This window comes from Ambystoma mexicanum, chromosome 3q, assembly GCF_040938575.1.
Source record: "Ambystoma mexicanum isolate Mex_15411 chromosome 3q, UKY_AmexF1_1, whole genome shotgun sequence".
Classification (NCBI taxonomy): domain Eukaryota; kingdom Metazoa; phylum Chordata; class Amphibia; order Caudata; family Ambystomatidae; genus Ambystoma; species Ambystoma mexicanum.
Window position 1 is genome coordinate 1,296,092,624 of NC_090926.1, and position 24,652 is coordinate 1,296,117,275.

The 24,652-nt window shown below is 46.8% G+C and overlaps 1 protein-coding gene across 3 annotated transcripts in view; it reads left to right on the forward strand.

Annotated features, from left to right (window-relative positions):
- Window positions 1-24,652, forward strand: part of CLPP (caseinolytic mitochondrial matrix peptidase proteolytic subunit) — a 104,215-nt gene that overhangs the window by 70,449 nt on the left and 9,114 nt on the right. Inside the window, exons 1-2 of one of the 3 annotated variants that reach the window (XM_069604401.1) lie at window positions 3,514-3,644; window positions 12,569-12,670. In XM_069604401.1, the coding sequence (XP_069460502.1) occupies window positions 3,630-3,644; window positions 12,569-12,670 (117 nt within the window). In that variant the 5' untranslated portion in view covers window positions 3,514-3,629. Of the gene's footprint in view, window positions 1-3,513; window positions 3,645-12,568; window positions 12,671-24,652 lie in introns of those variants that run through there. The other 2 variants (XM_069604402.1, XM_069604404.1) reach the window with 2 other exon arrangements.

A 24,652-nucleotide genomic window follows, 5' to 3' on the forward strand; every position in this document is an offset into this window, starting at 1 on the left:
ATGGGAACAACAAACCCATGCTCTATAGACCACTTTGAAGTGTACATGGTCTTTGGCACCTCTTGGCCTTTATCGCTCCCTGACAGCTCCACTTGCCAGCAGCTCAAGTACCCCGGTGCGAACTGCCTTTGATAGGGCGGGGGGTGGATCGGGGCGGTGGTCGTGCAGACAAGACACAGGAAGACTCGTGAATGGAGACACACTTATGTGGATTGCAGGGGGCCGTCCAGCGTGAGGGGGATGCTTGGCAGGAGACACGGGGTCTGGAGGTAGACATGGGAACAACAAACCCATGCTCTATAGACCACTTTGAAGTGTACATGGTCTTTGGCACCTCTTGGCCTTTATCGCTCCCTGACAGCTCCACTTGCCAGCAGCTCAAGTACCCCGGTGCGAACTGCCTTTGATAGGGCGGGGGGTGGATCGGGGCGGTGGTCGTGCAGACAAGACCCGTTTGCCGCAGGGCCTCACCAAGGAGAGGCCATCTAACTGAATGTAAGAGGATGGCTGCAGGATCTACTACATGGAAGGCAGGGGGGTGAGTTTATAAATACCTCACCCTCCCAGGAGAATATACACTAGATTCATTTAAAAAATCAAAACAACCATTGTTAAAATATATGTTGGGCTTTATTTTAGATTTTAATTAAACATAAATAATAAACATTACACATTGTAAAGTTGAGGTTGCAGCACATCGAGGGAAAATCCGCGGTATTGTCCACTGTCACTGGGGAAATGTTGTCTAATGGCAAGTACCGCACAGGCAGGTATTACTCTCCGAACGCGGTGTCCGAGCCTCCCGTGAAGCCACCAAGTGAAGCAACGATAGGCCACCAGCCTGTACCACCTGTGAAAAAAAAAGATGCAAACTGTATTAAACTGACCAAACTTTCTTATCAATGTCGATTCAGGTAACACATGTCATTTTTCTTAGAAAAAAATTATATCTAGAAAATGCACTATATGGAACCAATTTACATGCGTTCCAATGATATGTAAATGTAATTTTATATGTGGGAGACGACCATGAAATAGTGGTGGCATCACTGACATCACAAACAGAGTATACTTACTCGTTACTCGGATTACGCGGACGAACAGTGCCACGAAGTTCGTGCATAAGCACCATCATCATCCTCAACACTGTCCGTGAGAGGCAGGCTTCCCTGAACTCTGGCAGCTCGGTGATGCATTGCGGACTTTGCTCGCCTTCCTGCTGACTTTGCTCGCTTTCCGAAATGTAGGCCAAGCACCCGGAATTTTCACGGCAGCAGCAGTTCTCCTCCTCAGTTGGCATTAGCTCGCACCGATTGCACGTGCACCAGGTGGAGACGCCGTCCATGCGACATGGTCCAGGCTCTTCATCCGTTGACTGGTCCTCCCAACTGCCGTCCGAATCCCCATCGTTTTCGCGTGCTTGCCTTTCCAGTAGTTCTTCCTCGGTGTACTCGGGCTCGTACATATACGGCATTATTGTGGCCATTGTGCGGTAAAGATAGTAAAATAATTTATAGCGGTGGTACTGGTATCTGTTCACACGGGCTACAAGCGGCGAAGGTAGCTGACCAGAGCACTGAAACGAGTCACAGAATACTCAAAGTAACACAGAGAGAGGAATGGAATCGAAAATCTGCTGCTGTATGTTGTGAAACGGTCTGTTTATACTTATTGGGGAAAGAGGCGTCCTGCCATTTCCATGGCAACACGTCAATAGCTGAGGCGCAGCGATTGTTGACACGAGACGTGCTTGAAATGGGCAGTACGCGTCTGCTGATGTCAGGCTCAGGGGCGGGGGATTTGATTTAGTGCCGCAAAGGCAGGTGAGCCAGGTCGATGCGGCGGAATGATAGGATTATCACAAAATGGAGGCTGATTTCGAGTGCGATAAGGGGCGAAAAGTCGGGTAAGGTCCATAGGAAAGTTTCCTACGATCTACCGATTTATGCTTACAAACACATGGCCGACCCGTAGGGACAATAAAAAAAAAGTCCCGGAACTCTCCTTTAATCATTGGATCCAATTTTGTCAAAACCAGCTCAGATGTTCACCTTTCCTGGATCAAAAGGGAAAAGGTATGGTATTGTTTATTTATATAGTGCCTATACACAGGCAAGTGTTTCAAAGGCATTTAGTTGAGTCAGATGTTCAGGAAAGCTCAGGAGCAACGCATTTGTCTTAGAAGCAAGACAACGTGACGCAACACAGGTACGAATCCTGATCCCGCGCTTTGAAACCACTCGCTGGTATTAAGCGCGTTATAAATTAACAATGAAATAAACCTGAATAAAATGTGTTTTTCAGCCTTATGTCATTTTTATTTTAATATTGCAGATTGCTTTCAAAAAACAAATATAGCTACTGTATAGAAGGGGTGTGTAAAGGGGAGGGGCTTATAAAAAAAATGCAGGCAGGCCCCAAGTCCAGATTTCTTTTTGAAACAATGGTGCCAATCCCATTTGGCTGGCTCCCGTGATAATCTGCAGCTATACTTTTGATCAGGGGCATTGCTAGGGGGGCTTAGGGGGCTATAGCCCCGGGTCTTTTGGTTGTAGCCCCGGATCTGTTTCAGTCCTAGCAACACCCCTGCTTTTGATGTAATTCTAATGCAAGTACCCCACTGATGCCTTGGACCGTTTCCTGCAGAGGTAAGGGAGCCTGCAAACACCATGTTGTAATGGTATCCACCAGGGGTGTTGCTACATCTGGAAAAGCATACATGCCAACATTCAGATGCACATGGGAGGGAGATTTCCACAGGGAAATCGGGAGACGCCTATTTCCCCATAGGAATGCATTGGGGCCACAGTTATTTTAGGCGGGAGACCGTGAAAAATAGCAATATTTTTCACATAAAAACCAGGATTCTCCCGCTTAAATCGGGGGGGATGGCATGTATGGGAAAAGACCCGGGGCTATGCTAATGTTGGGACTGTCGGTACTGGGGGCTAGCTAGCCTTTTGGTTGTAGCACCTGAGCTTCTATCTGGGACTACAGCCAAAAGACCAGGGGCTATAGCCCCCTACTCCCTCTCTAGCAACACCTCTGGCCCCCACCAGACCTAACACGCATTCAGCTGCCCCATCAAACACGATCTTAAAATGGCCCACACAATCCCTGACAAATGCTCTGGCGGCCCCAACTAATAACAGAGGTTCCAAAGCTCTGCCTCTGGTGTTCACAGGAAGGTGGCTACCTCCATCTGCAGTTCGGGATAACACCTATTACGCATGCGCCCAGTATCCGGCACGAGGCGCTTTCCCTGAGCGTAGGGCGTACCCATACATGCCAACCCTCCCGATTTTTTCTTGGAAAATATTGCTATTTTTCACGTTCTCCCGCCATAAATAAATCTTTGCCCAATACATTCCTATGGGATAATCTTTGTTTCCCGATTTTTCGGACGTAATCTCCCGCACAGGTGGGTTGAAAAGTTGGCATGTATGCTACCATGTTAACACCTATTGCGCATGCGCCTCCGGCACGAGGCGCTCTCCTTGAGCGTAGGGCGTAACGTGCTAGTCACGTGGGAACGACGCGTTGCTACGTCCGCTTCTCTAATGGAATAGCGTCTTTTCTTCTATTAAGTAGCATTTCCCGGTGAGAGGTGAACGAGCGCCGGCGCCGTGATGCTGGGAGTGCTTGTGAGTTCACGCGAGACCACCACGGCAGCAGGTGCCGGTATACCGCGCAGTGGGTGCAGCGCCGGGGGCGGCATCCCCAGAGCGAGCGAGCGAGCGCGCGGGCGGAGCAGGGGTGACAGTTGAGGGTCTGCTCATCGTGGCTGGCGCTTCGCAGCGCTAGAGCCGGTGCTGAGACAGTAGCGGGGTTCAGATCCCACGTGTGGGGGGCGAAGGACCAACACTCAAGCGGCCTGAAGAGAAGTGTGTGCCCGATGCGCCTTCAAAATAGACCCAAAACCAGCAGCATTCAGTGCAGAGGCGCCCGAGCCAAAAACAACGCCGATAGGCTACAGAACTAACCTTTACTGCAAGCCAATGCCCAGGACACGAGCCTGGGAGCCCAGAACTAGTCACTAGGATAATGTTAAAGGACATGTGTACCGTGCTCTATCACCACTGCAGTGGTCCCCTGGCAGCTCTGAAAAAGGGGGAGGGGTGAGTTAGTGGGAGTGAGCTGGAAAAGTGCAAGAGAGCAGTGATGTGCTGTTGTACAAGTCTGTGTGGTTTGTTTCGTTGTTGCAGTGTAGTGAAGTTTGTGCAGATTGCTGTGGTTAAGGCTTGTGATTGTGTTTGGTTAGAGTTTGAGAGTGTCGGGCCGATGGACGGCCGCGTACTGCAGGTGCACAACACGCGCGCGCGGGCCTCGCAGCAATGATACGCGGGAGCCGGAGTGCTAGAGAACCTTGCTTTATTCTTACACAACGGCAACTGCCGAACACCCCCCCCCGCCCCTCCCCTTCCCTTGATGTCACGTCCTGGACGTCCTAACGTAGCGGCCGCAACGGCGGCCGGCCCACACATAACGATGCGGGTGAGCTGACATCTCCCCCCTTTTTAACATGAGGGGTGCTCCTGTCTCCTTACCCCATTTCTTCTATCAGGCGAAGCGGCTTGATGCGACTCCTCTGAGGGCGCCTCACCCCACACGGTGTCGAGCAGTCTCTGGCCGGGGTTGCACCGTCCTTTTCTGTCTCTGACTCCTCGGCGTCTCCTTGGTAGGGTTCCTCTGAAAGGCCATTTCCGTCACTGTCTCTGTCCCATTCCCACCGCTCTCCATGATGGGGTTTTACCCGCTTGAATTGTGAGCTGTTTCGGGTTATGGATGTGCAGTCGCTTCTTTGTGCTGTGACCATTGTTCCTTTCTTATGGGTGATGAGGGGGTCGGGTGCGAATGTCGCTTCTTCCTTCCTGTGTTTGGGTTGTCTGACCCATACCTCATCGCCTGTCTGCATCGGATTTTCTCTTGCCCTTCTCTTTCTGTCTGTTGCTTCCTTCATTTGCGCCTTATTCCTCTCGTCGTTGACTCTTGCTTCTCGTTCAAGGCTTGTCGTACCCTTGGGTCCTCTGGTAGCCTTGTGGTGATTGGCCTCCGGAATAGCAGGTCTGCCGGGCATATGCCAGTGGTGCTGTGTGGTGTGTGACGATACTCCCTGAGCAGTTGATTGAGAGCCTGCTCGAAAGGTTTGTTTTGGATATGGGCAATCTGTAGTGTTCTCTTGATGTTGGTCATGAATCTTTCGACCATGCCATTTGCCTGAGGCCACCGGGGAGTTATCTTTTGGTGTTGGAATCCCATGTATCGTGCAAACATCTGAAACTCATGACTTATGAAAGTGGGGCCGTTGTCTGACTTTATCACTTTGGGGATCCCGTACGCTGACAGCATCCGGTCGAGGGCGGGGATAACACTCGATGTTGCGCTGCTGTCTACGATCTGGGCGTCGGGGTATCTCGAATGTTCATCCATGAGTACCACGACGTGCGTTCCGTCATTCAATGGTCCGAACAGGTCCACTGCCAGTTCCTCCCATACTTTAGTGGGAAGCGGTGACATTTGTAGCGGATTTGGGTGTGGCGGCGGAGCTATCTGTGCACATATGTGGCATCCTCCTATGATTTTCTACTAGGTTGTCAAACTGCGGGAACCACACTTTCTGCCGGAGAAGCAGTTTCGTGGCCACTATCCCACGATGTCCTTCATGGGCCAGGTGTATCGTCCTTTCCCGGAGTGCTCTCGGAATGACGACCTTGCACCCTTTTAACAGTACCATGCCTTCCACCACTGTCAATTCATCACGGACTAGATGTAGTCCGTGACGAATTGACAGATGCAGAGGGGTGAAATTGTTAGTGGATCGGTTAGTTGGCATTGCTGTCCTCGCTGTTATGTCTAGGTGTGATGCTTGCTAACATTCACTATTTCATCTGGTTGCAGCACTTGCTAATTTTCAATATCCTGTCTAGATAGGAGGCAGGCTAGTGATCATGATTTCATCCAAGTGTGGCACATGCTAACATTCACAATCCTGTCTAGATGCGACGCAGGCTAAGGTTAAGAATTCCATCTGTGTGTGCATGCTAACATTCACAATACTGTCTACATGCGACGCAGGCTAAGGTTAAGAGCTTTATGGGTGGGAATTTGCGGCCCTTCTGGAGCGAGATTGCCGTTCTCTGCTGCACCCTGTCGTCACTGTTGCTGACTGTATGCCAAGGTGCCCCTATCAAATCAGGATGTGCTTCTGAAGGCCAGGCCTGCAATAACCGTAATGCAAAAATAATGCCAGCTGGACAAGCACCCTCCGACGCCCCCCCAACACAAAATGGCCATGTATGTCTGAGATCTAGAGTGTAGAGAGTTAGTGACTGCTGCATGTGTGACAGTTCAAGAGGAGCCTGCAGAGGGAATCGGTACAGAAAACTAAATAGCAGTGCTGCCAAATGTTAAAAGGGGACTTTGATCACATTGCCCTCAGCACAAGTCATCCATTAAATGTCCAATCCCAGTATACGTTCAATTCTCCCCCCAGCACACACTATCCTATCGCACTGCAAAACCATAGAATAAAGGCGTTCAAACTGGATTTCATGGCAAAGGAGTTGGACTTAGATTCTAGGCGTCAGGAATGTCCTCTTAACCAACTGGGTCTATTGCTCACCATGACCCAGGAGCCGATTAAGTCTTCTGTATAAGTTCTTAGGTGTTAGTACTTTTAATGGATGACCCAAAGAGTGCACCGAGAAGATTAATAGTATTAAAAAATGACACATTAGTTAAGCGATTTAACATTGACAGGTAGAGTGTCAAAAGACAGGGGAACTTGCTTTTTCTTCAAACTGTCATGCATTCAAAAATGTACATGCACCTTTCTGTTGCTATTCCGCTCATCTGCTGATGGGGTCATGCCACTTGCTTTACATTTCTTCCTCTTCATATCGCTTTCCTTTTTTATTTCCCCACCAGTTCTGATCTTGCTGCTACTTCTTACTTAGTCATTACCTTTTTTGTTGCTGCTGTATCTGTTGCTGAAACTATTATTGTTGCTGTCTCTGCTGCCACTTGCTCACTTTCCTTTACTGCTTTTGCGGAGTGAGGAGAGGCATGAAGAGTACCACAAATCTAAATTATGACATGCAAACTATAACAGTGTCTAAATGACCCATCAGGATTTGCATTTCTAAACGTTTCCTTATGCACATGGTTATAGTTGTCTGGCACCAGTTGGCTTGGGGGAGACAAAGCCGTTTCTGATGTCACGTAAACTAGGCTCTTCGAGACTACATCCCGGGGCCAAATGTGTCTCAGCAATTTCAAACCCTGGATTCCCAGGTTCTCTTGATGCAAACTATCCAATCACTGTACTAAACCCAGATTGCCAAAGGAAATTGGCACACGCCACAGATCCCCACCCTAGTACAGTCCATTTGTTCAGCTCCACAAACCATCTTGCCAATTTGGTCTGAAGCAATGGTACACTCCATTCTGAAGGCTAGTTGAAAATTAATAAGAACTCATTAAATTGCTGACCTTATTCCAGGTTTAACTGTCAAATGCCTCCCCCATCTGCTGGCCACGCAAAGGCGCATGTGTTACTGACTCCCGTTTTGGCAAGGTATCCCTATATCACGCGTCCAGTTTGATAGACTGGGAAACAACATGGTCTTGTCCATGCAGCTGCTATTATCTGCTTTGTATGGGCAAGTTTTGCAATCAGATGCCATGGGGGGTTGGATATTAATACTGAGGCAGGTCATGGTGGCTGAGTGAGATTACAGTTCTGGAAAAGTGCTGGGTCGCCCCCAAAATAAATAATTTTAATAATCTGTGTACATCAGCAGCATTAGAGGAATGACCGTTCAAAAGCAGATCTAGGCACATGTGACATGGTCTGGGGGGGTGTCTTTAATGCGACGAAAGAACTACTGCCCTGCAGGAGTACAGGGCTGAGAAGTGGGTAAAGCTCCTACTTAGCCCCAAATTACAACTAAACCCGCAGCGATCCCAATCAAAGGTAAAGCAGGTGCTGCCTGAAAGTTAAACCTCCTTCACCTGTTAGAGTAACGTGGGCCAAGAGTCAGCATCATATGCAGGAGGGGTGCAAGCTGAGGACAGTAGCAACACAAATAGCGCGAATATCCTACAAATAAAGGAATGTCCAATTAAGTTTCTTTAAAAACAGGGCCTTCTATAAAACAATCAATGCAAACAAACTAATTAAACGTGAAAACCCCACTCCTGTAAAAGGAACAGATTGCAAAACCTAGGTGAGGAAGGACACTCAGGCTTGATAAGTAGGGGTGTTCAGACACAAGATGTGGCAGCAGTGTAAATTGCGCTATGTGTTTTGAAGGTAAAGAAAGGAGGTTTAAACATCTAGGGCCCCTTCAAAACACCTTACCTCTCGGCTGTGTACTACATAGCCTAAAGCTAGGCTTCTAAGCACTTTCACTGCAAGCCAATGCCAAGGCTTTAAGAGTCGATGCACTCCCGCTCGCAGGTCTAGTCAGTGAGGTGGTGATGGTTACCATTGGGTTGAGTCGATTGCTTTCGACTGTTCAGAATGGCAGTGAAATCAGTGGCGAAACACTGATTTAAATGTTTGAGATTGGCAAACCGATGGCTTCCAGCCGGTCAAGTCAGTGTGAGAATCTTACCTCCACTGTGTCCAGCCCATGATTAGGTTGATGGGTGCTGTCCACAGCAATGGGTTGAGCGGCATCTGGATGGCTAGAAGTGCAACAAGCTGTTAGTTGTTGCATAGAGTACCAAAAACTGTTCTGTGGGTCCTGTTGCAGCTTTGATTGTGTCAAGCCAGCCCGTAGATGTCTCTGGGTGATTAAACTGGGTCCAAGCTACTTCTGGGTTGCTGGGAGGACCAATTCAGGGTCTTCAGGGCTAGGGGACTCCTTCAGCACTGCGCTCCCACTCTAGGAAATTGCCTGGCACATATAGGGATCCTTAACCTCCAGTGAGCAGTATACTGGGTAAGGGACAGCTCGCCTCTTCCTTCTGTCTTCCCCTCCATTGCACAGGACTATGGAATAGCCTGGATTTCCAACTAAGATTCCATGAATCCTTGTCTTGAAGGTCCAAAGATGAATCCAAGAAGGTGATTCTTCCCTTCCTTATCAAGACAAAATGTCACAGGGGATTGGTCTCGAGCAAGCTTGCTGTAAGGGGTCCAATACAGAATGTTGTAACAAGTGCCTTTTGCTTTCCAAAATCCTACACGGATGGCCTCATCTAGCAGGACATGATTGGGAGGGGAGAGTGGGGCAGATGTAGAGAGAAATGGTAGAAACCTAGATGGTAGAATCCTCAGCCTACAGCTACTCCAGCTCAACTCCCTACTAATGTCAAACTTAAAAAGACCTCCATTTATAAGCACTCGAGTGTTGCTGTGGCTTTATGTGAGGGCTGTCTCTGAAGCACAGGTTCCCAAGGGACCTTCTGGGGACAGTTCCTGGTAGGGAAGCCTTGCCTTTCCTGCACGAGGATTGAAAACATTTTCCTGGCCATGTTTTCATATTGCATTTTTGGACACCTCCAGTTCAGACACATCAGCCCCGTTGTAGTTGAAGCCGTGCGAACAAACTAAACGCTTGTTGTTATCAGATTGCTGTGTATGTATAATTGTGTCACTTTACTAGTCGCCCCAAACACCCATGGCTTATTTTCAAAGATGAATGTGCCAGCAGAATAAATAAGGTACACTGGCCGAAGGGCTTAGAATTACACGCAGAACATTAAAAAGCCACTTCTCCAATCCCAGACCCCCAGCAGCACCAAGCCCAGCACTCTGTGCAGGCAATGGAAACGGCCAACTTGGAATGGCATTTCCATAGGTAAGAATGAAAAGTGGCACAACAGCGATGCAATGAAGCGGCGCGTTATTAGGGCTCCCAAAGATAATAACTTGTAGGTGCCTATGCAAACGCAAATAAAACCCTTCAGTTCAGAATTCCTTTCAGAACAGAATTGGCTGGATAATGTTAGCATAAAATAAAAATCAAAGCTCAGGCTATCCAGCCCAGCCCCAGATGAGCATTCAGTCACACTTAAGAGATATGCATGCGTAGATAGATCTAGCATGTTTTTTGTCTGCTGCTTTTCCTTCAGAGTGCCACTCATCATTCTGGCTTTCATTCCTATGCAATCCTGGTTACATTGAGGTACTATAGTTTACTCTATGAATTTAGTTTATATACAGCATGGTTCTTTATTTACCATGAAATGCACAATAAGTGATCTACTCACCATTCCAACGTATATTTATCCCTGGGTCAGATCATTTCTCTCTGGCCGCCGAATGGCAAGTTTTCTGCAGTGAGGCCATGGCAGAAAACTATCTGGTGGCATGCAGGGTGCCCGGGTGGGGGCATGCATCTCACCCACCCTGTTTAACATCTTCATTACTCTTCTTTTTAACATGCTGGATAGGTAAGGCACCCTGTGTGCCAACTATGCTGATGACTGTTTGATACGCCTCACTGGGAACTACTCCAAGAATACCATCTACCCCCAACCAGGTGTTTGGCAACATCGAATCCTGGATGAAGAATAATAGGCTTGCACTGAACACCAAGAAGACAAGAGTTGATGATTGTGGGCCCTGTAGGACAGACAAAGAAACCTTTATGCAACAAACGCCACGATGCTTCAGAACATTCCTGTATAATAATGTATATGTAACTAAGATATGTATGTAACGAGCGCCACGATGCCCCTGGGCTGCTGCGCGCTTTACAAATCCGAACAAATAAATAAACAAACCTGGGGCTGAATACCAAGACTTTGACAGTGCAGGCTGCGAAATGAAGACACTCAACAAAAGGGAAGACCTTGGAGGTGGTGCCGGATCTGGAGCTCTCCATGAAAGCACACATCAGTAGTCTAGTTTTCAGCACAGGATACGATCTGAAACTGCTGTCTCCAATCAGGCCCTTCCTTCGCATATCAAACTGTGCCTTGATCGCTAGAAAGATTATCGGGGCACGTATAGATTACTGCTAGAATCTCCTGCATGGCATGGGGAAAGGGGGACATGGCCAGACTACAGGCTATTCAGAATAACGCAGTAAGAGTGTTCGAGGGTCTTAAAAAAAAAAAAAATCCAACCACGTATCTGAGACAAAATCTACACTTGCTTCCAGTGGAAAAGAATATTCTTTCGGACACTCTGTATCACACACCAATGCCGGCACAGAGATGTCCCCAGTTATATGACAAAAAACTGGTGCGGCTGCTGGAGAGATTCATCAACTCTAATCTTCTCATTCCTATGGAAAAACTGGCCATTGTTGCACAGAACTCTTTCCACACATCTCCCAGGCTCTGGAATGAGCTCCCACCAGATCTGAGAGCCTATAGTAGCATTCAGAATTTCAAACCGGTACTAAAGACACTCTTTCTACTAAACTCTCCCTTTGCATACTCCTGTCCATGATTTTTTTTTTGTTCAGGATGGTCTGAGTTACAACCGTTTGTCCCTGCGCCCTTATTCCTACGGGCCATGTCTACGCACATTAGAGATAAAGTAAATAAGTAAAATGCCAGTTAATCATATAAAATGTTTAACAAAAAGCGTAAGCCACCCAGTATCTGTGCAAGCCATAGATTCAGTGCCAGATATCAGTAATCAACTCTCCATACCCATCCACAGTACACGCCACCCATCGTTTCCCCAGCACAAACCAGAAAGTCAGCCCTATCAAGCATGGCCGTCAGTTTATACTAGCTCTTCCTTCTTAACTTTAGCATGCAAAAGCTTTGAGCTTGAAACTCTAATACAGCTCAGAATTCAGCCATTATGAAAAACACATCCCCTATTCACCAATTTCAGCCAAATGGTCTGTCAAATGTAGCTGGGAAAGGGGTGCAGATCGGAAGCGTGGTTACAAAGATTGTTCACAGCATGTGACCCCTTCCAGGGCTGGTTAATGCCTTCAGCCAAGGCAGAAAGCATGCAGGCCAATATCACTCAGGGTCTCCATTTAGCAATACCACAGCAGTACTCAATGCTCTGGACTTAAAAGTTCTAGGAAGCGGCCCTCCAGCACGATCGGGGCCCAGCACTGAAAGTCACATCCTCCTACCCACAAACTGTTCTCCATAAAGTCTGTATTCTAGAACCAAAACAGCATTGGCAGTCAACACTGCCATATACACTCTGGTCATCTCCCACTACCAAGTCACAAAAGGAACCGGGTTCTACCATTTCACAACTTGGCAAAGTTATAACAGTTTGGCCATCGTGTCCAATGGATGGAGTGTAGGTTTATGTATGCTTGTAACGTGCCGAAAGCCCACTGGCATCAGGGTGCAGGGAACCAAGAAAGGTAAACGCATCATAAAGCTAAGCTCACAATAATGGCGTGAGGCTAACTGACTTATCTGATGGGGTGGTTTAGTGAAACAGATGAGTTTTCAGTAATTTCCTGAAACTCTGATAATTTTCCTCTTCTGTAGGTCAGTGTTTTCAGCTTTGGTTCGAGAGATAAAGTTGTGCCAAGTTTTCATGAAAACCACTTAATTTACCCAGTATTTGTACCATTTATGCATATTACTGTTTCTTTTTTGACGTGCCTCCATTATCGCTTTTCAGAGGGGTATCCAGCAGGGGAGCCTTGCTGTGTCAGCATGTCGGAAGCTGCACAAGACTTCACTTTGCCGCAGCCCACTCATCCCCATCGTGGTGGAGCAGACAGTAAGTGACGTAGATAAACCCCATTTAGAAAGAGGGCCGTAGTGGCATCTAGGAATTTTTGGGGAAGTTAACCAGCCAATGGCTGCAGTGCAATTTAGACCCTCACCCGATTCCTCAATTTCAACACCACTATCGCCCAAGCAGTCTCCCAAATAGCTTGCCTCAAAAGACAAACCACTCGACCAACACCACACGCCATCAATGACGCACTCCTCACCATCAAACACTAAGCCAGATTCCTGGAATGAGCCTGGGAAAAGAATTCATGCCCCTTAACCAGGAAACCCCACAGACTGCCAATCCAAATAAAAGCTAGCCATATGCTGTGCCAAAGCTTCAATAAGCCCCCAATCCCACACTAAACCACCCACCACAGTATGCAACTCCCTCATGGAACATACAGGCCCCCTTCTATCCCCACTCTCTCGAACATATGGGGACGCATTCCACCCATAGCCTAGGACACCCCCATTGCCCTAGTTCCAAAAAAATCAACATTCTTGATGCAAGCACATCATGCTGCATTATCAACCCACCACCACATTCGGTTTCCATCATTTATCCCTTTCCCTCTCACAGGTCATTTGCCCCCACCCTCCACCCCACCCCTTCTATACAAAGTAGGGCAAAGCTCCCTCTCCAAAGCAAACCACCCCTTGACACTACACTCCCCGAAAACTATGAAATCACTATCCTGCCATACCTGGCCAGGATAATGGAACGCTTTGTAACTAGCCAAATCCAACAGTAAGTCACCAAAAACAACCTGCTCAACCCATTCTACTCTGGTTTCGGCCCTGATCATAGCACAGACTGCAACCGTTCACATCCAAAACGACATCCACAACATTACCAAAGGACAGAATCCTTCGGTCCACCTGGACCCCTCCACAGCATTAAATACAATTGAACTCGCCATCCTAAACATTGTTTTGTTTTATTAACATTGGTATAGCTCACATCAGTCCAGGGACATCGTGGCACTTGTTACAGTACAGTCTTAGTTACATAGTCATGAGCAATATATTTACAAGGTACAATAGTAAAATTATTTATATTTCTGGTTATATTGCAATATACAGGTCAGGGTGGGAGAAGTGGTCATGGTACTAATTGAGGAGTTTGGATTTGAGGTTGTTACGGAAGGCCGAGATGGAAGTTTCAGCTCTGAGGGTGAACGGGAGAGAGTTCCAGAGTTGTGGTGCGATGTAAGAGAAGCCCAGGCCTCCAGCAGTGGCTCTCTTGATGCGAGGAGTGTGTAGCTGGTTGGTGTCCTGAGATCTAGTAGGTCAGGAGGAAGTGGTTCTAGATATTGCTTCAGGTAGGTAAGCGGGAGCAGTGTTGTTGATGCATCTGTGTGTGATGGTGAGGATTTTCAGCATGATTCGATCTTTGACCTGAAGCCATCGTGCTGAGCGTCTGGCATGAGATATATGGTCCCTTCTGGGGATGCTCAAGGCGGCTCGGAGGGCGTTATTTTGCGTGATTTGTAGTCTGTGGATGTTTTTGGCAGAGGTGCCAGCTAGGAGGGCATTACAGTCATCAAGTTTAGCGCCAATGGTTGCTCTTGCTATGGCCACTCGGTTGTGGGCAGATAGGTAAGGTTTGATGGCATTGATGAGTTTGGTGCTGTACGCTGATGCACAGGCTATGGTGCTGACTTGTTTGCTCATTGAAAGGTTAGCGTCAATGTAAACCCCTAAGGTCTTGACGGATGGTGATACCAATATTGTTGAGTTGTCTACGTTAAAGTTGGCGTATTGGGGGCTTAGCTTCGTTATAGTGTTTTTTAGTCCAAGAATGAGAATTTCCATCTTGTCTCCGTTGAGACACAGGCCGTTGCTTGCCATCCATGCTTGGACTCTGGCATAAATGTTGTTGAGGGTGGTGGCATCTTTGTGGCAGAGTCCAGTTAGGGGTATGAGTACTTGAGTGTCGTCTGTGTAGTTAGTGTATGCCAGACCGATGGAGTCAAGTAAGTCGAAAAGGGGTTTAGTGAAGAAGTTATAGAGGGTAGGGGCTGTGCAAGATCCTTGGCGGGGACACTGCAGTTTATAGTGGTGGGGTCTGCATTTGCTGTGTCGGAGTAGACCTTCATGGCCCTTCCTTCGAGGAAGGAGGTGATCCATGATGCTGCTTGTTTGGAGAAATGGGCTGCATGAGTGAGGTGTTTGGTAAGTATTTGGTGATCAACCAAATCAAAAGCCGCTGATCGATCGATAAGGAGGAGCAGGGCCGGTTTGCCTTTGTCCAAGATTTGTGTGATTTGGTTTTTTAGGTCCAATAAGGCAGATTCTGTTCCATGGCCGGCCCGGAAGCCAGATTGCCTTTTGCCTAGTATGGAATTAGCTTCCATGTATGATTGGATCTGGTTGTGAGCTGCTTTGTCTAGAATTTTCAGGAGGAAAGGAACTGTCATTATCAGTCTGTAGTTGTTTGGTTGTGCTGGGTCAAGTGTAGTTATTTTTTTTTTATTTATTTTTTTTTTTTGAAAGTGTCCGCACCCAAGCTTCCTTGAGATTATTTGGGACAGTTCCTGTTTGGAATGATGCGTTAATGAAGGTGGTAATCAGGGGAGCTATGTCATTAGCGAATTCCTTTATGATTTGAGGAGGGCTGATGTCTGCTTTGCATAGAGATGGTTTGAGCTTTTTGATAAGGTTAAGGACCTAATGTTCAGCGACATTTCTAAATGCGAATTGCTCATGGATAAAGTTGTTACACTTGTCTAGTGTGGGGTGATTGGTTTTTCGGTTAGGGAGGGCCTTGCAATGGTTTTATATTTTGTTTTGGAGGAGTTTTATTTTGTTGAGCATGGCGGTCTGAATGCTGGCACACCAGGCCTTGTCTTTAGTTATCTCGTTAGCGGTGGCCGGGGGTGTGACTAGTTCATTGAAAATTGCGAATGATTCTTTTGCTTGGGAATTGGCATTAGTGATCCCATCATTGAAGGACTTCGATTTTGCTGTAAGGATGGCTTTTTTGTATTGGAGGGATAGCTGTTTAAATAAGCTCTTAAGATCACTGGGATCTGTTTCCCAATTTTTCGGTGCCTGGTGCTTTTGTGCTCGGAGGTCTGGAGTTCATCCGAGAACCAGGAGTTGCAGTGGAATGATTTTTTTAGCTTTCTTGCTTTCAAGTGGGTCTATAGAATCTATGGCATTAGTGAGGGTGTCATTAAAGATGGCCGAGTATATTAGGGTCTGTGGAGAAGGGAGGAGCTAGGCAGGGGTTTTTGAGGTAGGGTCGCAGATTGTCTGCATTGAGTTTTTTGGAACTTCTTGTAATGGCGGGTGGTGCGGTGCGTAGGTTAGTGTTTTAGGTATGGGGTCGGTGGGGATGTGGAATTCAATGCAGGTGTGGTCTGTCCAAGGCAAGGCTCAGTTGGAGATAATGTTAGTGGCGCAGTTGGGATCCATGACCCAGTCCAGGGTTAGGCCTTTGAGTGGGTGGGGGTGAGGACTTTTTGGGAGAATCCCAAGTCTATGAGTTCTTTAGCAAGGGTTTTGGCGGGTTTGTCCTTTGGATCATTGAAGCCTAAATTAAGGTCTCCTAGTAGAAGGATTTGAGGATTTTTTGATGTTTGTGAGCCGGTGGGGGAGGTGTTCTTGGAGGTCTGTTGGTAGTCCGGGCGGTCTGTATAGGATGTGGATATTGATAAGATTATTGGGGGAGAGTGAGAGCTTGGCTGATAGGATGTCAGCAGTTCCATTCCATGAGCTATGGTCTGCGAGTCTAATGGACAGTGCTCTTTGTGGATAAGGGCGACACCTCCTCCCGCCTTATCAGATCTATCTTGCCTGAGGATGGTGTATCCTGTGGGTAGGGCAAGTGCGATGGCTGGGCATTGAGCCAGGTTTCGGTGATGCATAGTAAATCCAGATTCTGTGTAGCTAGTAGATCATTTATCTCTAGTGCGTGTGCTGCTAGGAGCGTACTTTCAATAAAGCACATTTGAGTGGAGGGTATTGTGTGCTTTTGATGTTTTGGTTTATGCTAGTATGGGGAGGGGTGTGCTTGTGGGGGTGAGGGCCTTGGAGGGAGGTAGTGTAGATGTATGTTGGTATGGTGGAGAGAAAGGGGCAGTGCATTTGTTGACAGTAGAGTGGAGTAGCGGACTGGTGCGGGTGCCTAATCTGGTATTTCTGATCTTGATAGGTGTGGGTGAGCAGAGAAAAAACTTAGGACGTGAGCAAAGTCCGAGGTTACAGAGTTTGGTGTCAAGGATGGGTGGCTGAGACTTTGTGAAGTTATAGTCTGATATTAAGGCCGGTGAGTTGGAAGTGATGAGTGTGTGTGGAGAGGCATAGGGATCATTATAGTGAGGGCTATGAGGAGGGCTGTGAGGCTGGCTGGGCGAGGTGTTACAGGGAGAGTGCAAGGATGTCTGCCTATGCTGGGATGGGGAGGTGTGCTAATGGGCATTGTGATCGTGGGGAGAGTCTGAGTGTGTATAGTGCAATTGAGCAACTCGTGTTGGGCTACGGTAGGTCACAAGACAGTTGCGGCCCGTAAGATGCCGTGTCTGGATGGGAAATTCAATGAGGGGTGTGCATAGGGCTGTAGTGGCAGGGTACAGAAGGGCAGCAGTGCCGCACAATACAGTGCCTAGAGGCGATTTTATAGGCCGTGCAATAGGGGACAAAGGCTAGAATTGTGTAGTATTCATTGTGGAACCTTGTTGGCACCTTGGCTCCCCGCCTGCGTCCTCCTCAGAATGTTTGTGTTGGAAGTGCCGTGTGTTCTGGACGGTTGGGAGAATGATTGAGAGCTGAATGGAGGCGGTCGCAGTGCAGGGCGCCGGCTCGATGAAATAAAATAAAGATCATTTTAATACATCCACTTGCCTCCATGGATACATCATTTGGCGATGAGGATCCGGCGCCCTATGAGCCCACGTTGGGTTATAGAAGGAGAGCTGGAGCTCCGAACCAACGCGGCCTGCATTCATGCTGACTGCGGAGAGGCCTACAGGAGATGCCGGGAAGTTGTGAGCGGCTCCTTTTGTGCAGTGGAGTTGCTGATTCGTTCGGGAAAGAATCGCTTCCCAGCACGCGTAACATCGCGTGTTTAAAGAAAAGGACCCTCTAATAGTGCGCGGTTATGTGATCGCACACGTGACCAGGAAGTCTGGGGAGGGTGAAGATTGGCCATCTTCATCCTCGTCCCAGTATTTAAAAAAAAAAAAGTCTCTTTTCTTCCCACATTGGAAATGACCATTGGAGCCCACATATACTCTGTAATAAGCCCGAGTCCAGCCATTTCAATAACCTTTGGACCACAGGAGAAGGTCATAGAAAATAGAATTATTTCTGAAATTGACTCCAGGTTTTGACTGTTAGAAAATAAAAGTACAAAGGTGCAAAAATGCAAGGCATAAGTATTCAGCCTCCAGCAAATTTTCTGCCGACTCCAGGTCAACAAGCAGTTGTCTGGGCGGAGTGAAAAGAATTCTGGTTGAATTACATCCAAGCTGTAGATCAGGAAGAACTCCCATCCCGGAAGAAGAAACTGCTTCTGTTACATGCCCTTGGATTAGAAGGTCACAAGGAAGTTGAGAGAACTTCCAGAGTTGACGAGAGATGAGGCTGGAGATGCTGATGAGCATGACAGGGCTATAAGACAATTGGACAAGTACTATGCTCCGGAAACGAATGCATCTATAAATAGATATAAATGTTACACCAGAGTGCAAAAAGAAAATTAGACTATTGAAGAATATGTTTTGGCATTGAGGGTCCTGTCACGAACCTGTCAATTTGGTAATGGCATCACTCTTGATGAATTGATACGAGACCATATAATTATTCACTCAAGAGACAATATAGTTCAAGACAGATTATGGATGGTTGGCAATCCATCACTACCTGAGACTATAGCCATTGCTAAACGGGTGGAGCATAGTCAATTGTGCTCCAAGGAGATTAAAGACAAAAGAAGAAGCCATTCAGAGTATGCAACGGCAAACTACCAAGATAACACAAAAACAAGAGGAACCAAGTCAAGTTAATGCACTGCGACCTAAAGACAAGGGTGAGACCGCTCCGGGTAAAGGCAGCAAAGCGAAAAGTTTTGACTACAGAGGAAGTTCAAGTAGGGGAAGAAATTGGTCGAAGAATGAACCTCGAACACAATATGATCAGAGATTTCAAAATGCCCAGCCAAGAGAAGGAAACAGGTGTTATAATTGTGGCAGAATTGGACACTATGCAAAACAATGTCCAGCACTAGGACAGAAATGCGGAAACTGTGGCATAAAGGGCCATTTTGCAGTTGTATGTAGAAAGAAGAAGAAAATCTCAGTCATCCTGGATGAAGAGGAGGAATCAGAAGAGGAAAGGGTGTTTTTCATACATGAACCCCCGGAAGGAGAATTTAAATGCCCGAGTTGCGAGGTGGTTCTAGATAATTGGAAAAATGGCGAAGTTTAATAACACGTGGTCTCAAAAGTGAATTGAATTCACCAGACATAAGAAATCCTGGTGGATTTGAAGGGTCTAGAATCAAAATGATTGGATGGTTTTCTGGTATCATTCAATTTAAGGACAGACGGGCTCAGGTCAAAGTCTACGTGGCAGAAAAAGGTGTGAACGTTATAGGATGGAGAGACCAAGCTGGCTTGAGAATCAGGTTGGATCCATGTACTGATGAACAAAGTCTGCTGGTTAATAGTAGTCGACAACAAAGAAAGGATGTGTTAGTAGAGACGAACGAAATTAAGTCAGATTTGGGTTTATTAAAGGATTTTGCGCACAGGATTCGACTCAAGAAGGGAGCTGTACCGGTTAGAGACACAAAGTCTAGGCCAGTTCCATTTGCCATTGCTGACAAAGTCGAGCAAGAATTGACCTTGTTGGAGTCTGAAGGTGTTATAGAAAAGATGGAGTCTTCCGAGTGGGTGAGCCCCATAGTCGTTGCACTAAAGAAAAATGGCAAACTCAGGATTTGAGGGATGTCAACATTATATCTGAAATGTTGAATTGTATTGGAAATGCTGATGTGTTTTCTACATTGGATCTGTCAAAAGCTTATAACCAGATTTCACTTACTGAGGATTGTAGAGATATTACAGCTTTTATTACTCCACATGGTCTGTATAGATATAAACGTATGCCATTTGGATTGGCATCTGCGGCAGCAGTATTTCAAAGGGTCATGATGTGTGGTTTAAAAGGTCTAAATGGGACTTTTTGATATCAAGATGATATTATTGTGTTTGGGAAAGGAGTGAAGGAACATGATAAAAGGCTGAAATAAGTGTTGAAGAGATTAGAGTATGTTGGGTTGAAAATTGAGCAGAGCAAGTGTAAATTTGGAGTAAGTGAAGTAGAATATTTAGGACATACTGTAAATGGAAAAGGGTACAAACCCAAAATAGATGCCATGGAAGCAATTAAGAAAGCACCTAATCCAAAAAACAAGGATGAGTTGAGATCATTTTTGGGGCTTTGAGTATTACAACAGGTTCGTTAGGAATTTTGCGAGTGTCACACAACCTTTGAGAAAACTTTTAAAAAAGGATGCTAAGTTTGTATGGAGTGATGACTGTGATGAGGCGGTAGGTTGTATAAAAACAAATTTAACTCCTTAGAATTAGGAGGATGGGAGTTTGGTAGAATGACTAAGATCACAGTGGATGCCAGGGGCAGTTTTATCACAAATAGATGAACATGTTAATGAGAAGGTAATCCGTCATGCCTCAAGAGCCATTTCAGACACAGAGTAGATATTCAGTGATTGAAAAAGAATTATTGGCTTGTTCTTGGGCGGTGAATTATTTCAGGAATTATTTATGGGGAACCAAATTTGTGATTCAGACGGCCCATAAACCTTTGATTAAAGTTCTCACGTTAAAAGGAATGTGCAAAGCCTCGCCAAGATTGGCAAGACTTCGTCTTAAACTACAAGATTATAATTTTGTAGTGAAATATGTGCCTGGAAAAAGGAATGTTGTTGCTGATTTTCTATCGAGATTGCCTTTGGGAAATAGACAGCTGGGGAGGTAGATGATGAAATGGTAGCTGTTGTATTTGAAGTTGCGTCCAAGGATGCTTGGATCGAGGAGTTGGGTAAAGACGATGAGCTACAACAAATCTGTGAATACACGAAATCTGGATGGCCTGAAAAGAAGGCAGTTAGCGAAGCATGTTTGAGATTCTGGGAGGCAAGGGATGAATTGTCAATAGAAGATGGATTTTTAGTCAGAGGCGATAAATTGATTCCCCCACAAAAGTTATGTGGTGAACTTATTGAAAAAGCACACCAGGGTCATCCTGGCATTACGGGCACGAAGAACAATGTGTGGTTGAAATACTGGTGGCCAGGTATGGATCTAATGATAGAGAGTGCGATCAGGAATTGCTGGCCGTGTCAGAACAGTGATAAGAGTTGCAAAGTTGTCAAGTCAAAGCCCATCAATATTTGTAAGGGTGAAGCACCATGGGAAATGGTAGGTATTGACATAGTTGGGCCATATGTAATGTTGATTGGTTGTTTTGGTGGATTACTACTCAGGGTGGCTTGAAGTCAAAGCAGTGAGTAGAATTGATAGTCATGAGATTATGAAATTCATAATGCAAATTTGCAGGAGGGAAGGATTTCCCAAAATAATAATGAGTGACAATGGAGTTCCATTCAAGTGTAGAGAGATCAGAGTTTGCCAAGAGATTAGGGAGTGGAGGTTTTCAGCTTTATATCATCCTCAAACAAATGGATTAGTAGAGAGATATAACCACGTGATAGAAGCTGTGGAGTTAGCTTTGAGTAATAATTTGTCGGTGGATGAGGTTCTCAAGGAGAGGGTGTAGAGTAGTAGGATGTCTGTTAAAAGGGGAATTAATGTTTCTCCATTCGAATTAATGAGGGGAAGAGCTTCCAACACTTTGCTTAATCCAGAATGGGTTAATTGTAGGAGAGCTTTACATGGTGGAAAACAAGGTTTGGTTGATCAGAATAAGCGTGGAGTATCTCCGGAAGAGCACAAGTTGAGAATCTTGCCTGATTACATGCAAATTAAGATTGGACGCAATGTGAGGAAGGGTGACTAAGTACAGCAGACCGGTCAAGGTTATACAAGTGTTCAGGAGAGCTGTTAAGAGTTGCTGGCGGAGCAGTATGGTATTTGGATAGGGTCAGTAAATGGAGGTGGGAAGGTAAACATGAGAGAATTAGACAATTTGGTAAAGAAGGAAGAGTGACTGATTTGTTTGGAGAAGAGTATATTCAGTGTGGTGTGGAGAATGTCAATAGAGTTTTAGTCGGACAAAATGCGTAAGTAGACATGCAACAAAGAAATGATGCTCCTAGACAAAACCTGGTACACAGTCCAAGAGAAAGAAGAGCACCATGTTGGTCCAGAGATTGTCATGACAAGTTGACTTTAGGTGTTATTTTAGGATATGTTTCTGTTTCAGATTTGTTTTATCAGACATGTTTGGGGATCTTTTATTCAGAGTATTCTATATGTTTGTAATTTTGCATTTGCTGTTAATTTATTTTTTGTACATATTTTAAAGGGGGGGGGGTGATGTAGTATTCATTGTGGAACCTTGTTGGAACCTTGGCTCCCCGCCTGCGTCCGCCTCAGAATGTTTGTGTTGGAAGTGCCGTGTGTTCTGGACGGTTGGAAGAATGAATGAGAGCTGAATGGAGGCGGTCGCAGTGCGGGGCGCCGGCTCGATGAAATAAAATACAGATCATTTTAATACATCCACTTGCCTCCGTGGATACATCAAATTGTTATTCTAAGCAGTACGCGGCAATACCTAGATTCAATTCTCTAAGCAGTGTCGCACAATGGCTAGGTTCACATGCAGTGTCGCACAATGGCTAGGTTCACATGCAGTGTCGCACAATGGTTGGTGATGGTAGGATGTAGAGTCAGTCTGTAGAGTGCTCCAGGGAGGCATGGGGATTAGGGTGCTATGCTTTATGTACATCGCAGAGGCGCTCACCATGGCCTAACCATATGAATGAGCATTAGTATAGGAAGCAGAACCTTGGGTGACTGTACCTTATGAGGCAGCATTCGAGAGCAGGTTGCACCTTGGTGCGGAGGGGTAGCGTTTCTGGCAGATGGCAGGGACCAGCAAGGACATGCTTGGACAGGAGGTAGCCTTTCCGACGTGGGCCTTACACTAAAGTGGGCCGGCTCGCACCTCGGGTCGCCTATTAGAGCACATTCTGTTCCACAGGTTCAAACTGGCACCATTGTCAAATTGTTTACCTCCTTCCTCCCTGTCAAAACTGTTCTGACTCAATGCCTACCTGCAGATCAAACCCGCACACCTGTCAAATATGAGGTACCGCACAGATTTTTCCTCTACCCATCCTATTCAACCTATATGCTGAATCCTAAAGACCATCCATTAGCACCATCCAGCAATACACAACGGATCAGGATCTCCTCTGCTTTACACACCCTGAAAAGTGGTCTCCAAAATCACTGCTTGCACGGCCACCCACTAAAACAGTAACTTCTCTGAACCCCAACTGGATTAAAGAACTCTCATTAGACAAGCGTTGCATCTCTACACACCAGTGAAATCCCTGGGATTCATTACAATGCACCATAACTTCTCAGGCCAGGTAGCAGCCGTCAGCAAGGCATGCCACCTTCAACTACACCCCATTCGCAAGGAGAAACACCCCTCCTCTCCCAAAATTCTGCACTACACTAGAGTTTTCCTGCCCAAACTGCTCTATGGAAACACAATCCCGACCAGACTCCCAACAACACTCACCCTTTGGCTACCTCATCAGAAAGACTCACTCAACCTGCCCAAACACATCAAACCAGCTCTTTCCCAACTCCAAGCTCCTCATTGCCCAGAGGACTGCACAGGCTCCCTTGCCTGCTCTGCCTTCCTCCTCCTCCTCTGCACAGGCTCCCTTGTCTGCTGTGCCTTCCTCCTCCTATGCACAGGCTCCCTTGCCTGCTCTGCCTTCCTCCTCCTCCTCTGCACAGGCTCCCTTGCCTGCTGTGCCTTCCTCCTCCCCTGCACAGGCTCCCCTGCCTGCTTTACCTTTCTCCTAGGCTCAATTGCCTGCTGTGCCTTCCTCCTCCCCTGCACAGGCTCCCCTGCCTGCTTTACCTTTCTCCTAGGCTCAATTGCCTGCTGTGCCTTCCTCCTCCCCTGCACAGGCTCCCTTGCCTGCCGTGCCTTCGTCCTCTGCACAGGCTCCCTTGCCTGCTGTGCCTTCCTCCTCCTCTGCACAGGCACCCTTGCCCTGGCTCACTGTCCCAGCTCCCTTGTCGGATTTGGCCCCTTCCGCCATCTTCCACTATCCTGCTGGCTCTCTTGCCACCCTCAGAGCCTGCTCCCCACCCTCCCCCACGGAAGACCTTCAAAGATGGCAAGCTGCTCCATAGTGCCGCACTTAACTCTTGCTCTGCTGTCAAACACTCGTCTGACAGCAGAGCAACCTCTTTGAACGCATGGATCTTAATTATCTCGCCATCACGGAGACATGGTTAAAGGACTGATCTGTCAGAATATTTGACACATTCCTCCCTGAAGGATACAAGATCCTCTCTGTGCCCAGGCCCAAGGGTTCCGGAGTGCGAGTGGCAATGATATTCCCAGAATGGATACCTATGTTTATCATCCCCACTCGGGCCTATTCTTCTTTCGAATGTCTAGTCTGCAGGCTCTCCTAAATCTTCTCTCCTCATGGTCACTTCTATAGGCCACCAGGAAAGTCCACTCTTCTGCTCGGTATGGGCTGACCTGGCCTCCTCTCTACTCTCCTCATCCTCTCAGCTCCTCCTGCTGGGTGATCTAAACATCAATCTGGACTCTCTCGACTCCTCTGGACCTTCCCACAACCATTGCGATTCCCTCCATCTCAACCCAAGACATACTTTCCTCTCTCATGCCCACACCAACACCACTGGAGGCTCCCTTGGCCCCCTGCCCCTCAAACCATTAAGGACAACCTTGTCCCTCTTGCTCCAGCCTCGGCTGATCTCTAATCTCTTGC